The sequence below is a fragment of the Malania oleifera genome, chromosome 2, assembly GCF_029873635.1.
Source record: "Malania oleifera isolate guangnan ecotype guangnan chromosome 2, ASM2987363v1, whole genome shotgun sequence".
In the NCBI taxonomy this organism is placed as follows: domain Eukaryota; kingdom Viridiplantae; phylum Streptophyta; class Magnoliopsida; order Santalales; family Ximeniaceae; genus Malania; species Malania oleifera.
This window is the reverse complement of record NC_080418.1, coordinates 134,399,477-134,413,364: the sequence shown is the minus strand read 5'-3', so window position 1 is coordinate 134,413,364 and position 13,888 is coordinate 134,399,477. Positions and strand designations below refer to the sequence as shown.

At 35.9% G+C, this 13,888-nt stretch overlaps 1 protein-coding gene across 1 annotated transcript; it reads right to left on the bottom strand.

Annotated features, from left to right (window-relative positions):
• Positions 1–4,899: 4,899 nt before the first annotated feature.
• LOC131149665 (uncharacterized) lies at positions 4,900–9,088 on the bottom strand. The gene is made up of 3 exons (XM_058100308.1): positions 8,089–9,088; positions 6,192–6,355; positions 4,900–6,068 (listed from the first exon to the last, which is right to left on the bottom strand). Exons 1-3 carry the CDS (start codon positions 8,732–8,734, stop codon positions 4,974–4,976), a joined length of 1,905 nt encoding a protein of 634 aa, XP_057956291.1. The 5' UTR covers positions 8,735–9,088; the 3' UTR covers positions 4,900–4,973.
• Between the last annotated feature and the right edge of the window lie 4,800 nt (positions 9,089–13,888).

The following is a 13,888-nucleotide window of genomic DNA, read 5'->3' as shown; positions in this document are numbered from 1 at the left end:
TTATTTTGTAAGCTCCAACCAGATACAAACCAAAAATGACCATAGAAAGACCTTAGATCAACCGACACCAAACTTTTTCTGTGTCTTCGAATTGGACCCCAAGTGACCCTAGGACACACACATTTACACATATGTTTGTTAGGCACTTGAATAGGGCTTGTATGTTTTGAAACGGGACCGAAATGCACACATGGTGCACTTTCAGTTGACCAGCCAACTTAGTTCAAAAAGTCCTAGTCGACCGAAACTTCCCTGGATCAAAAGTTTGACCATCTGGTCGACCGAACTAGGTAGTTCAAAAAGCCCTGGTCGATCGAAACCTCTATGGATCAAAAGTTTGACCACTTGGTCGACCGAACCAAGTTGTTCAAAGTGACCTGGTCGACCGAAACCCTCTTTGGTCAAAATTTGACCATCTGGTCAACCGAGAACTTTTGTTCTCCAACTACCTGGTCGACCGGAGGATCCTCAGGAGAATTCCCAGCGGTCTAGTCAACCAAACCAGCCATTTCAAAATGGCCTGATCAACCGAACCTCAGAAAATTAAGAAATCTCCTTCTCTTGGTCGACCGAGACCTCAGTTCAAAAGTCCCCTAGTCGACCGAACCATATGAGACTTGGTCGACCGAAACATTTCTAGTCGATCGGACCTCTCGGGTTACCTTGATTTTTTACCGCAGTTAATATTTTTTAAATATGGTTAAATTGGTTAAAATGTCATTAAACTTTTTCAACAATTCCTAGTAGGTCCCCAATGGTCAAATATTTTGGTATGTCTATATATACTCTTTCATTTGGGAGAATTAAATGATCATTAGCAAAAACCAAAAATCATATTTCTCTCTCAAGCTAAATACTCCCTACTGCTTATACTACTTCTAAATCCACTCAAACTTACCTACTTCATCTCAGTATCATTTGTAAATGTATTTGAGTGTTATTGGTTAGAGGTTTGCTCTCTCGTTTGATGAGTGTGTGAATCAATTTTTTCACAAGAGCATAACCTAAGTATTCTTAGGAGACTTCTCTGATAAGTCTATCCTAAGAAGACTTGTGTTGAACTTCCGAGTATTGCATTCTCATTGCAACATCTCAGGAAGCTTGTATTGATTTTTGGCTTGTAAAAATTCTTTCAAACTTACTCAAATATCTTGTCGAACCTTTATTGAACTATTTGTGAAAAGATATTTGTGTTTGTTACATTAATCTTTGTGGCAATATTTATTCGATTATACACATCATTTGCTGAATACAAAGATTATCTATTTTGCAATCCAAGCATATACATATTCATGTGATTGAGATATTCTTTTATTGATATTCTTGAGGCCTGCTTGGTATTCTGTGTGAACACATTTGATTGAAACATTTTGAAATACACAGATTGTCATTGATACTCTCACGTACGTACTATACTGATAGAAAATACCTTTGAGAGTTAAACTATCTAAACCACACTGAGCTTACATTTTAAATCATCTGTGGTGTTTGTGATTGTGCGTGTTTAAGGTACAAATTTGCTTTACGTGAAAGCACTCTTACTTTGTACCTTTTGATTGTATATCTGAGAGATTCCAAGCGTGGCCTGAGGGGGCGGTAATCTAGCCCGGTAAAGATTGGTGTAAAGGTTGAGGTTAGTCCTGTGTTAATTTGACCTGGTTTGTATAGGTGTCATTCCACCCGTTTAAGTGAGCAAGTTAGTGTAATAATCCTTGTGTTGGTTAGCCAAAGCGGGGACGTAGGCAGTTGGCCGAACCTCGATAACATATCTGTGTGTCACCCTATTCATTACTGCTTTCTGGTACATGTGTAATTGATTAAACTGCTTTAATTAACTTTTGATATTACTTGCACTAGATTGACTATATGGTTGTGAACATACTGCTGTTAGGAGGAACGCCTAGGGGGTAAAAATTTAAAAATACCAATTCACCCCCCCCCCCCCTCTTGGGATCACGGTAAAACTAACAAAAGTCCTTTTGAACTTCTTTTCGGCAAGTCTCCTTCTTATTCTTATTTGAAATGTTTTGGTTGTTTATGTTTTGCTTCTACTCTCTCACACAATAGGCATAAGTTTGCTCCTAGGGCTAGAAAATGTGTGTTTTTAGGCTACCCTCATGGTATTAAAGGATATAAGCTTTTGGATATTGAAACTAATTCTGTTTTCATATCTAGAGATGTTCAATTTTATGAACATATCTTTCCTTTTAAAAAATTTGTTAATCCTTCCATTTCTTATTTGGATAATTTTGTTTTCCTTCATTCTACATTTTAATCTTATGATATTAACTCTGTTCTTATTTCTCATTCTACTTCTTCACAATCTACTGCTTCTCAATCCACTTTACCTACAGATTCTAAAAATCATAGCTCTTCCATTGAACATAATTCTTCTAATCTTGATTCAGAAAATCATAGTTTTTCAGCAAATATTCCTATTAACCTTGATCCTAGAGATACTTCATCTTCTCCTCCTATTCTTTTTGTCCCTTCTTTAAGAAGGTCTGTTAGATCTCATCATCCTCCTTCTTACTTGTTAGATTATTCTTGTAAACTTGTCAGTAACAAACCTGCTCCTGGTTTATCATATGACATTTCTACTGGTCTAAACTATTCTCACCTTGGTCCCTCTTTTCATTCCTTTGTAACGGCTGTTAATTCTACACCCTCAGAACCTGCTTCTTTTCATCAAGCAATTCAGTTTTCTGAGTGGAGAGAAGCCATGGACAAAGAGATTGCTGCTTTGGAACTTAATAACACATGGACTCTTACTACATTACCTCTAGGTAAATCTCCCATTGGTTGCAAAGGGGTGTATAAAATTAAATATCATCCTGATGGTTCCATTGAAAGGTATAAGGCTCGTTTGGTTGCCAAAGGTTTGACTCAACAACTTGGCTTAGATTACTCAGACACTTTTTCTTATGTTGCCAAGTCTGTTTTAATACGGATAGTGCTTGCATTAGCTACTGTAAAAGGGTGGTATTTACATCAACTTGATGTTAATAATGCTTTTCTCCATGGGGAATTAATTGAGGATGTATACATGTCTATTCCACCAGGCTTTCACAGCAAGGGGGAGCATCTTGTGTGCAAATTAAATAAGAGTCTTTATGGACTCAAGCAGGCTTCCACGCAGTAGTTTGAAAAATTTTCTACCACGATTCTACAGATGAGATTTGTTCAATCAAAGTCTAATTATTCATTATTCACTCACACGTCTAGTTGTTCTTTCACAGTGCTACTGGTTTATGTAGATGATATTTTAATTACTGGTAACAATCCTACTTGTATTGATAATTTGAAGCATGTTCTTGATGCTAAATTTGGTTTGAAAGATTTGGGATCATTACGATATTTTCTAGGCCTTGAAGTAGCAAGAACTGATGAAGGAATTAGTTTAAATCAGAAAAAATATGCATTGGAAATTCTGAATGATACAGGTTTTATTGGCAGCAAACCTATTAAATTTCCTATGGAACAAAACTTGTGATTGTCCAAGTATGAAGGTAAACCACTTGCTGATCCTGCTCAATATAGAAGGTTAATTGGCAGATTATTATACTTAACTCTAACTAGACCAAACATTACCTATGTTGTGCATAGGTTAAGCCAATTTGTATCTCAACTCAAGGAACCTCATCAGCTTGCAGCCAATAGAGTGCTTCAGTATATTAAGGTTCACCCGGCAAAGGAATTTTCTTCCCAAGTAATTCAGAGCTGCATATTAAGTCTTTTTGTGATGCAGATTGGGCTGGTTGCGCAGACACACGAAGATCTTTGATTGTTTATGCTGTTTACTTAAGTGATTCATTGATATCTTGGAAATCAAAGAAACAAGGAGTGGTTTCAAAATCCTCAGCTAAAGCTGAGTACAGAGCTATGGCAAGTGCAGTTTGTGAAATTACATAGGTATTACAATTGTTTAAGGATTTAAAAATTGAACATCCAAAGCCAGCCATGTTATTTTGTGATAATCAAGCAGCTTTATACATAACTACAAATCCTGTATTTCACAAAAGAACAAAACATATTGAAGTAGATTGTCATTTAATAAGAAACAAGATTGTGGAAGGTATAATAAAAACTCTTCATGTTTCCACAAATTCTCAGGTAGCTGATATTTTCACCAAAGTTTTAGGCTTCTCTTCTTTTTCAAGACTATCAAAAAGGCTGGATTTGAAGGATATTTTTGCTCCAATACAAAGTAAATCAATTTCTTCAATACAAGTCTCAAAAATTACAGATTGTGACTTGAGGGGGAATGTTAATCTCAGCAACAATGAAGTATCAGCAGCAGCAGAATAATAACTGGGTTCTGTTATCTGTAACAGCAAGCAATTAAGTTGTTTTGCTTCTTCTTCTTTTTTTTTTCAGTTATTTTAGATGGTTAGTTATCAGTTTCTGTTGTATTTTTGCTGTATATATACCTTTGTTAGCTCTCGAGCAATTCACTGCAATGTAGTAATCAAGAATGCTTTCATTAATTTTACACATTCCTAATACAACCTGTAACACAGTAATCACATTCTCGTTCCATTCTCGCGAAAGGGTGGGCAAATCATATAAAATAGTTTGATATTTTTGTGCAAACCAAACATGTATATATTTTTATATTACCGGAATGTTACATTACTTACATTCCATGAACCAAACCCCTCCAAGACTATTTTCCTCTTCGTCCACTCTCCCAGCAAATATTAGTCACAAATTGCTGACTCTCCAAATGCCAGACACAGCACGCCCCACAGTACAGAAGGGTTCTCACTACTCACTACCTTGGCAAACAATTGTTTCATAAATTGATCTTTAATTACATTTGAATGCAAAAAAGTTTTTTAAAGAAAAAAGTAAACAATATATATATAAAAGCAATCATGCATATGAAGCAGAAAACAATTACAGAAAAAAACAAAATTGATCATTGATTAAAGAGGTTAGAAAAACAGTAACCAAGACAAGTCTGCAAGATGCTAAGACTGGTGACAAACAACAGCTATACAAGAGGATTCACCATCTACAATCCACATGCCCAATTCTTGAAGCCGTTTCTCGATGAAATTCACTCCCACTTCAGAAGACCAGAAAACCATCTTTTCTTTATCCCCTAAAGAGGTTTTGTTAACTCTACCTGCATCAATTCTCACACCAAAACTCGTCTCATCAACCCTCTTAATCCTAGTCCCCTTCTGCTCCAATAATTTTGTCACCACATACACAAAATTTCTACCTTCTCTTGGCAATGAATCCCCATCTGACAACAAGTTTGCCATCGCAGCAACCTCTTCCATAAAATCATTAACCCATATTTTCTGAGTAGAAGATGAGCTCCTGACAAAAAACAGCCCTGTTGCCACCCCAACATAGAAATCATATTTGGGAACTAACAAATGAAAAAATGGGTTACTCCCAGTTAAAAGCACGTTCGCCTCCACAACCCACAAATTATATCCAGATTCCAAACACTGCTTGATTACATGAGCCTTCACAACTATCTCTTTTCTCAATTCAGCCCTGCTTTCTTGAAAATCTTTCAATTTGTACACTCCACTGCCTTCTAAAAATTGGTCTGCATCAATTACTGGATGCCCCCTTCTAGCAAGGTCAAGTATGAAATTGGATTTGGGCCCCACAAGAACATAATTATGAATATTTAGCCTCTCAAAATGGCAAAGCAAGTTCTTTATGACTGCTTCGGATGCTCCAAATAGGCTCACAAGGATAATGTTCTCCTGTTTCTGCAGAGAAGACAGCATAGGCCTAAGCTCATCATACTGCTGAATCATGCTTTCAGGATGAACTTCTTTAAAACAGAAATCATACCACTTTAAATTACTTAAAGGTTGCATTTCCAAGAGGTCAAAATCTAAAGAACTTTCATCAAGTAAGTGTGAATCTGGGCCCACTGTTTTCCCATAGTTGACACCAGCATCTCTGTGAGAAACACTGAGTGCTCTCTCTTGTAAGAAATTGGTGTAAATATTAAAATAGCCACGAGAATGGATAAATTTAATGAACCATGGCGTCCAAATTCTCTCTCCCATTTTTTTATACCATCCTGTTGTCACCTGCATTTTAGTTTCAATAATGATATTAGCAAATAGAAGTCCAAAATCCGGTAGTGTATAGGGATTTCACCAAACCAAGAAATCCCAACAAACAAGCTTAGAATAAGCGAAGACGTAAATTACCATCCCCTCAAGAAAAGGCTTAATGCCCTTTGCCTTGTGGATGTCATACCACAAACGGAACTCTTTCCATGGTTTTGGGAAAAGAAGCTGACCCCATGTACCCACCAGCTGGTACAAGAAAAGTCGCATTTCACTATCCAAGTGCATTTTATTTCCATGTTTACCTGTGAAAAGTTACCCAATTTAATCAATGAGCAGCTGATAACAGTGAGTCGTAATAGCACTAATTAGGCCAGCAAATGTGCAATCTAAAAAGTGCACTAATTTTAACTGGCACAATCAATTCAAATTAAACATCATAATGCCAGGAACCTGGCTAGGATTCGCACATCATGTAAATGACTGAAATGCTTATTTGCAAATGTATAATGGAACATTAAAAGCCATATTAGTAATTCAGGTATGCCTTTAATTAGTTTAATAGTGGGTAAATTACTGTTCCTTGAATCAATGTTTTCATTAATTGAAAAAGCCTAGAAATCTGATCCCAGTCAGCAACACAAAAGAGCATGCACAAGAAAGGAAGAAAAAATGTAAAAAAGCATTGGGAAAAGAAAGTGCAGAATTTAAATTCCATAGGTAGAAAACGGTTTTGCTTGACCAAACCATCCAGGGGAACCTTCAAACCCATCGGATGATGAGCTAGTTGACAAAAGGCCTCACCAACGTCTTAATTCTAATGTGCAGTCCCCGCCAATCAATATTATTTTGATCTTTAGTATCTGACTTTTTCAAGGAACCAGCTTGATTACATGGTTTGCAGCTTAATAAGTGAATGTAGAAATAGTTGAATACACATAAATTCATATATGCATAACTAATCAAATTATTTGTTATGGGTCAATATGCACTCATAGGAACATAAAAAGTGTTACTTTCGAAAATAAAATTCATAAATTTTATTTATTTATTGCCATTGGGCAAATAATTTGTTTGACCAAGTCAACATAAAAACAGTATCTACTTAAAAGGTTCATGTCAATGATCCATTTAACATGCCAATGTCAAACATTCTTAGGCTTTAATATTGGGTTTCGCTCATATGCACTTATCAATGATATTTGTCAAAGTACGTGAAAGAATCCATTAAGAAAGACCAAATTCTTGTCCCTGGCATGAAAACACATCTGATACAGAAAACAATATTCACTTCCAACACTAGGTAGATGCATATATATAGCTTAATGTAAATCTAAAATCAAAAAGATAGCTGGAACATACTAGATTGCTATGGCAATGCCCATGGATTAAAAATACAATGTGACATATTTCGTATTAAAGGAGGCTGGAACTAAAGAAAGCTCAAGGTCAAAACTGGGGTGTACATACTATGAACTAAAATTGCTATAACTTTGCACTGAATCTTTGTTGATTTACAGCCACAACCACCCCTGAAACCTAAATTTCGACCTTTAACATGGCCACGAGTTCCTTTCTCTTCCTAAAGCCAAGCATTTGCAATTAGATTAATCAATAATTCTTCAGATCCAGAGCCTATCTAAATCAATAAAAGTAGCAGCTACATATAGAATGTTTATTTCTCCTTCCTGAAATGAAGAATTTGAGAGGCACTTCAATATTCTGCTGCTTTTGAAAAGTGAAACTCTTCTCTGGCAGTGCGACACCATCCAAATAGTAGTGCCTGATAAGGAAATTTTTATTTCGTTTTATATCGCAATAAATGGGTTATGGAATTGTCTTTTTGGATTCATAAGCTCCTCTTTTATTTTTATTTTATTTTAAATATGTTGCATTCATATACCCTTCTTAAGATCGAGGGATAAAGCAATTCAAAATGAAAATGCCACTAATTTGTAAGTTGAAAACAGTTCAAACCAAAATACCAAAACCGTATCATTAGTGGCATAAAGCTTAAAGATAAACAACAAAATGCTACCTGGGACGAACCTTGGACGCTGTAAGGATGCCCCATAGATTGAGGGACTAAAATTTGAAGCATTGTAATAATAATTCGAAATCAACCCGCGAATAAACTTGTAATAAAGTGGGGAAACCTCCAAATCATCTTCCACAACAAATGCAAACTCGTCGTCGGACCCCGGCCACCATGCCTCCAACCACTGCGCCTGCAAACCCACATTACCCGTCCGGTAATGCACCAGCTTCTGCCCAAATTTCCAGCTAAACCCATCAACGAAATCCAAAATCCTGCGTGAATTCTCTAACTTTTTGTCCAATACCGCACCACTGGCATCATCCTTCAAATCTGTAAGAGAGAAATGGTCAATGTAGACGTGAAGATTGATCTTGTCGCCTCCATAATCGGCATTGGCGAGGGAGCGTAGGCAGCGGGAGAGAGAGGCGAGGCGATCAAAGGTGAGAACTTTGATCGTGACAGTGAAGTTGAAAGAATTGGGGTTAGGATTGGCAATAGGGTTAAGGTTTCTGGGGAAGGAGAAAGTTGAGGTAGAAGTGGAGGCCTCTGAAGTGGAAACGTGAAGAGAGGAGTGGAAGTAGGAGTAGAGGAAGAGAACTGAGAGAGAAAACAGAAGGAGAGGAAGGAAGCGCCTCTCGGGTGCCATTTTTGAGACCTTGGGGCTAGGATTACAGTACGGATCTCATGGGAATGGGGTCATTTTGCTAGCCTAGCAATACTAGGGTTTGTGTTCTTGAAGCATGGGACTGCAACTCCGCAACGAGCGAGTGAAGTGGTAAAAAAGTTCAAGGGCCGGACTGCTGCACCTCGCCATACATCGGCGCCTCCGAATGGTTGCGTCTCGGCTGAATTGCTTGGGAAGATCTCGCTGGACTGCGGACGATCTCGTCGGCCTGGGAAAGATCACGACGAATTGCTGCGACCCGTCCGAACGAGAAGACAGAGATGGTACTTGGTCGGAGGTGAAAGAAATATTTAAGGGAAAAATACACTTACTGTTATAAAATAAAACAAGAATTAATAATAAATAAACGGGAATAACCAGAAAATAATGAAGATAAGAAAAAAAAAAAAAAAAAAAAAAACCGAATTTATGTGCAGACTAGACCTACTCCAGGCGGATGATATGGTAATCCACAATATTAAGAGAAATTAGAACATGTATCTAGGTTTGTACAAATTTTTCATTATTTTATCTTATAAAATATTTTATTCTTTTCTTTTCTTTTTTTTTTTTCTCAATTTTTACGCATTTTTCTTCCTGCACTCTGCTCTCTGCTCACTTCTACTTATCTTATACATGTATTCTTCTCTACGTCTGCTCCTCCTTATATAGTCGTTGGAGGAGTAGAGGAAAAATAATTGAGTGGAATTGAGAGATGGAGAGAAGAAGGAGACGAATGGAAGAAGACATGTGAGTGATGTAAGACGGAGACAAAAGGGACAATCATCACTTCATTCATAACACAGGTAAGATTTTTATTTTTTTCTTTCAAGTAGCAACCACTATTATTGGCAGCTAGCAGCTATCATTTATAAACTATCAAGCTGCATGTCATTCATAACATTCCCCATTGGTTGTCACTCATATATTAATTGATCCTGTTAAGATCTTTATGATGTCTCATTCCGATAAGATGTACCAATCTCTTGAATGTTGTAGTTGGCAAAGTTTTGGTAAATAAATTTGTTAGATTATCACTTAATTGGATCTGTTGTACATCTATATCAGCATTCTTCTGGAATTCATGTGTATAGAAGAATTTCGAAGAGATATGTTTTATTTTGTCACCCTTTATGTATCTTCCTCTCAATTGAGCTGTACATGTGACGTTATTTTCATAAAAAATTGTTGGAATATCCTTGATTGATTGAAGACCACAATTTTCTTGAATATGAGAAATCGTTGATCTGAACCAGACGCATTCTCTACTAGCTTAGCTAGTATTTCAGAATGATTGGAGGATGTTGTTGTAATCGTTTGCTTCATTAATTTCCAAGATATAGCAATTTTTTCATAAATAAATACATACCCAATTTGAGATTTAGTATTGTGAGGATCAGATAGATATCCAACATCTACAGATCCTACTAGTTGAGATTTGGAATTAAACGAGTAAAATAGACCAAAATCATATGTACCTCTTAAATAACGTAGAATGTATTTAATTCTATTGCAGTGTCGTCGAGTAAGAGCAGAGTTATATCTTGCTAGTAGATTCACAGAAAATGAAATGTTAGGTCTTATACAATTTGTCAGATACATCAAAGAACCGATAGCACTTAAATATGGTACTTCAGGACCGTATAATTCCTCCCCCTCATCACGAGGTCGAAATAGATCTTTCTTAACATCAAGTGATCGCACCATCATTGGAGACCCAGAGGATGAACTTTATCCATATAGAATTGCTTCAAGACAATATTTTTTCTTTCCTAAATCTTTCATCTCAAATTTTGCCATTAAATAATTAGCAACTTTAGTGAGCTCTTCAAGAGTCCCAACTAAATTCAAATCATTAACATAAACAGAAATTATAACAAATCCAGATTCTGATCTTTTAATAAAAAAGCATGGACAAATTGCATTGTTTATGAATCCTTCTTTCACTATGTACTCACTTAATCGATTGTAACACATGCACCTAGATTTCTTTAAACCATATAAGGAACGTTGGAGTTTGACTGAATATAAATTACTAGGTTTTGCTTCAAGCAATTCAAATCCTTCGGGGATTTTTACATAAATTTCACTATCCAACGATCCATATAGGTATGTTGTTACTATGCCCATAGGACGCATGCTCAATCGTTCAGCGACTGCTAACCCAATTAGGAATCTAAAAGTGATTTCATCCATTACAGGAGAATATGTCTCCTCATAATCAATTCCAAATTTCTGTAAGAAACCTTGTGCCACAAGCCTTACTTTATATCGAGTAATTTCATTATTTTCATTTCGCTTGCGCACAAATACCCATTTGTATCCAACGGGTTGGACATCTTCTGGTGTCTAGACTACAGTTCCAAAAACTTTTCTTTTTAAAAGAGAGTTTATTTCTAATGTGATAGCCTTTTTCCATTTTGGTCAATCACTTCTATATCGACATTCATCCACAGATTTTGGTTCTGGATCTTCATTACTTTTGGTAATTTCAATAGCTACTACATATGCAAATGTATTATTGACAATAACTTTATTGCTATCCTACATTTCTCCTGTGTAATGTATTGAGATCTCATTATTATTTCCAAGTACCTGTCCCTTTTCAAGGGATGTCTCTTCAGGAGTTTTCTCTTCAAGTGATTCCTCTTCAGAAGGTCCCTCTTCAGGAGGAGATTTCTCTTCAGGAGATTCTATAATAGGGATTTCATTTTCAGGAGAAATGAGTTTGTGAATGTTGCTTGGATTACTTGCCTCTGTAACCTCTTCTGGAGCGTTTACAGATTTCAATTTTCTCCTTTTGGGAGTCTTATCTTTTGCACCAACAGGCCTTCCACGTTTTAACTTGCGGCTTACATTTATTAGCTGATTGTTGTCCTTTAGGGACATCAATACGTGCTAGAGTATTTGCAGCAGGTATTTGAGATTTTAGTATTGCCTTGGTATCTGCAAAAGAATCAGGTAACTGATTTGCAATCCCTTGCAAATGTATAATCTTTTGAACTTCAAGTTCACATTGATTTGTACGAGAATCTAAATGAGATAAACTCATGGCATTCCATGTGATTTCATGTTGTGCTTAAGGCACTAATTTTGCTCCCCCTAATGCAAGGAATACCGTTTCATCAAAATGACAATCTTGAAACCGTGCTTTAAACAAATCACTAGTTAAAGGTTCAAGATATATAATAATAGAAGGAGAATCAAAACCAACATAGATACCAAGCTTACGTTGAGGACCCATTTTAGTTCTTTGAAGAGGGACAATAGGAACATATACTGTACAACCAAAAGTTCTTAAATAAGAAATATCATGTTGTTGCCCAGAGACTAATTGTATGGGTGAAAGATTATTGTAAGTAGTTGGTCTTATACGAACTAAACATGCAGCATGAAGAATAGCATGTCCCCAAACAGATAGGGGCAATTTGGTTCTCATAATCATAGGTCTAGCAATAAGTTGAAGTTTCTTGATAAAAGATTCAGTTCAACCATTTTGTGTGTGAGTATGAGCAACAGGATGTTCAACTTCTATTCCAAGTGACATGCAATAGTTATCAAAAGTTTAGGATGTAAACTCACCAGCATTATCCATACAAATCGATTTATAATCGGGAAAATGAGCTCGTAATCTAATGAATTGAGAAAAAAGTCTAGAAAAAGCAACATTTTGAGTAAAAAGCAAAGAAACATTTGACCATCTAGTAGATGCATCAATTAAAACCATAAAATATCTAAATGGTCCAGATGGTGGATATATTGGTCCACATATATCACCATGAATTCTTTGTAAGAAACTGGGTGACTCAAAATTTACTTTCGAAATAGATGGTTTGACAATTAATTTTCCTTGAGAGCAAGCAGTACACATGAAATCTCTAGACAAAAGAATCTTCTGACTCTTTAGTGGATGACCATATGAGTTCTCAATGATTCTTCGCATCATTACATCTCTAGTATGTCCAAGACGATCATGCCAAAGTGTAAATAACTTTGTGTCATTGCACTTCTAGTGCAAGACATTATATGATTCAACTGCTTTAATCTTTATATAATATAGTCTAGAAGATAAGGTTGACAACTTTTCTAAAACTTGTTTCTTCCCAGAAATAATGGAAGTAATGTAAATAAATTCTTTACTGCCTTCATTTGTCGTTTCAATATGATACCCATTGAGTCTTAAATCTTTAAAGCTTAACAGATTTCTTTTGGATCTGCTAGAATATAAAGTTTCATCGATTTGTAATAAAGTACCATTGGGTAACTTTATATTAGCTCTTCCGGAGCCTTCAATCAAATTTGTAGACCCAGATATTGTATTAACATTTGTTGATGATATTTTCAAATAATGGAAATATTTTCTATCTCGGAGAATTGTGTGTGTTGTAGCACTGTTAGTTAAACAAACTTCTTCCATTGACATCTTAGACTTGCTCAAAGTTTTAAGACAATTTACACTACAACAAACATTTTAAAAACTCGTTACTATAATTGATAATAGCAGCAATTTATCAAAATACAATATTACTTACTATATATATCCTAAAATATTACATGATTATTTTCTCCTGGATTTACAAGGAAATTAGCAACATTAAGATGCACAGGGTTGGAAGGTTCAGTATCAAGGACCGTTAGAACAATATTATTGGCAAAATTTGTTACAATTTCTTTACTCTTTTCCCTTTCTTTTAAAGATGCTTGGTATAGATCTACCAAGCGTATGAGCGTACGATAGGTACACGACCAATGACCTTTTCCTCCACATCTATAACACTCAGTTTCATGATGTTTGGGTCATTGATTCTAATCATTTGCCGCTTTTGGGGGCCATGCCTCTTTTGAGGGTCATTGTTGACCTCATAGGTCATACTTGGTTTTGATAATGACAAATACTCAAGTATTTGATGGCTATCTAGTTTGTATGCAGGTTTATCTTAGCAGAGCAATTGATGGCACGTGAAGTAAAAGCCTGAAGACCCTGAAGATTATTTTATGTTGTAATTCATTTTGTGGCACTATTCAGGTTTGTAATAGTAAATATAGGAAAAGGTTTGTAATAATCTCTGCATATCATGCATGTAAGTTATTGTAAGCTTAAAGACCGTAGATTGGCCTTAGGGATCGGTCAACCGA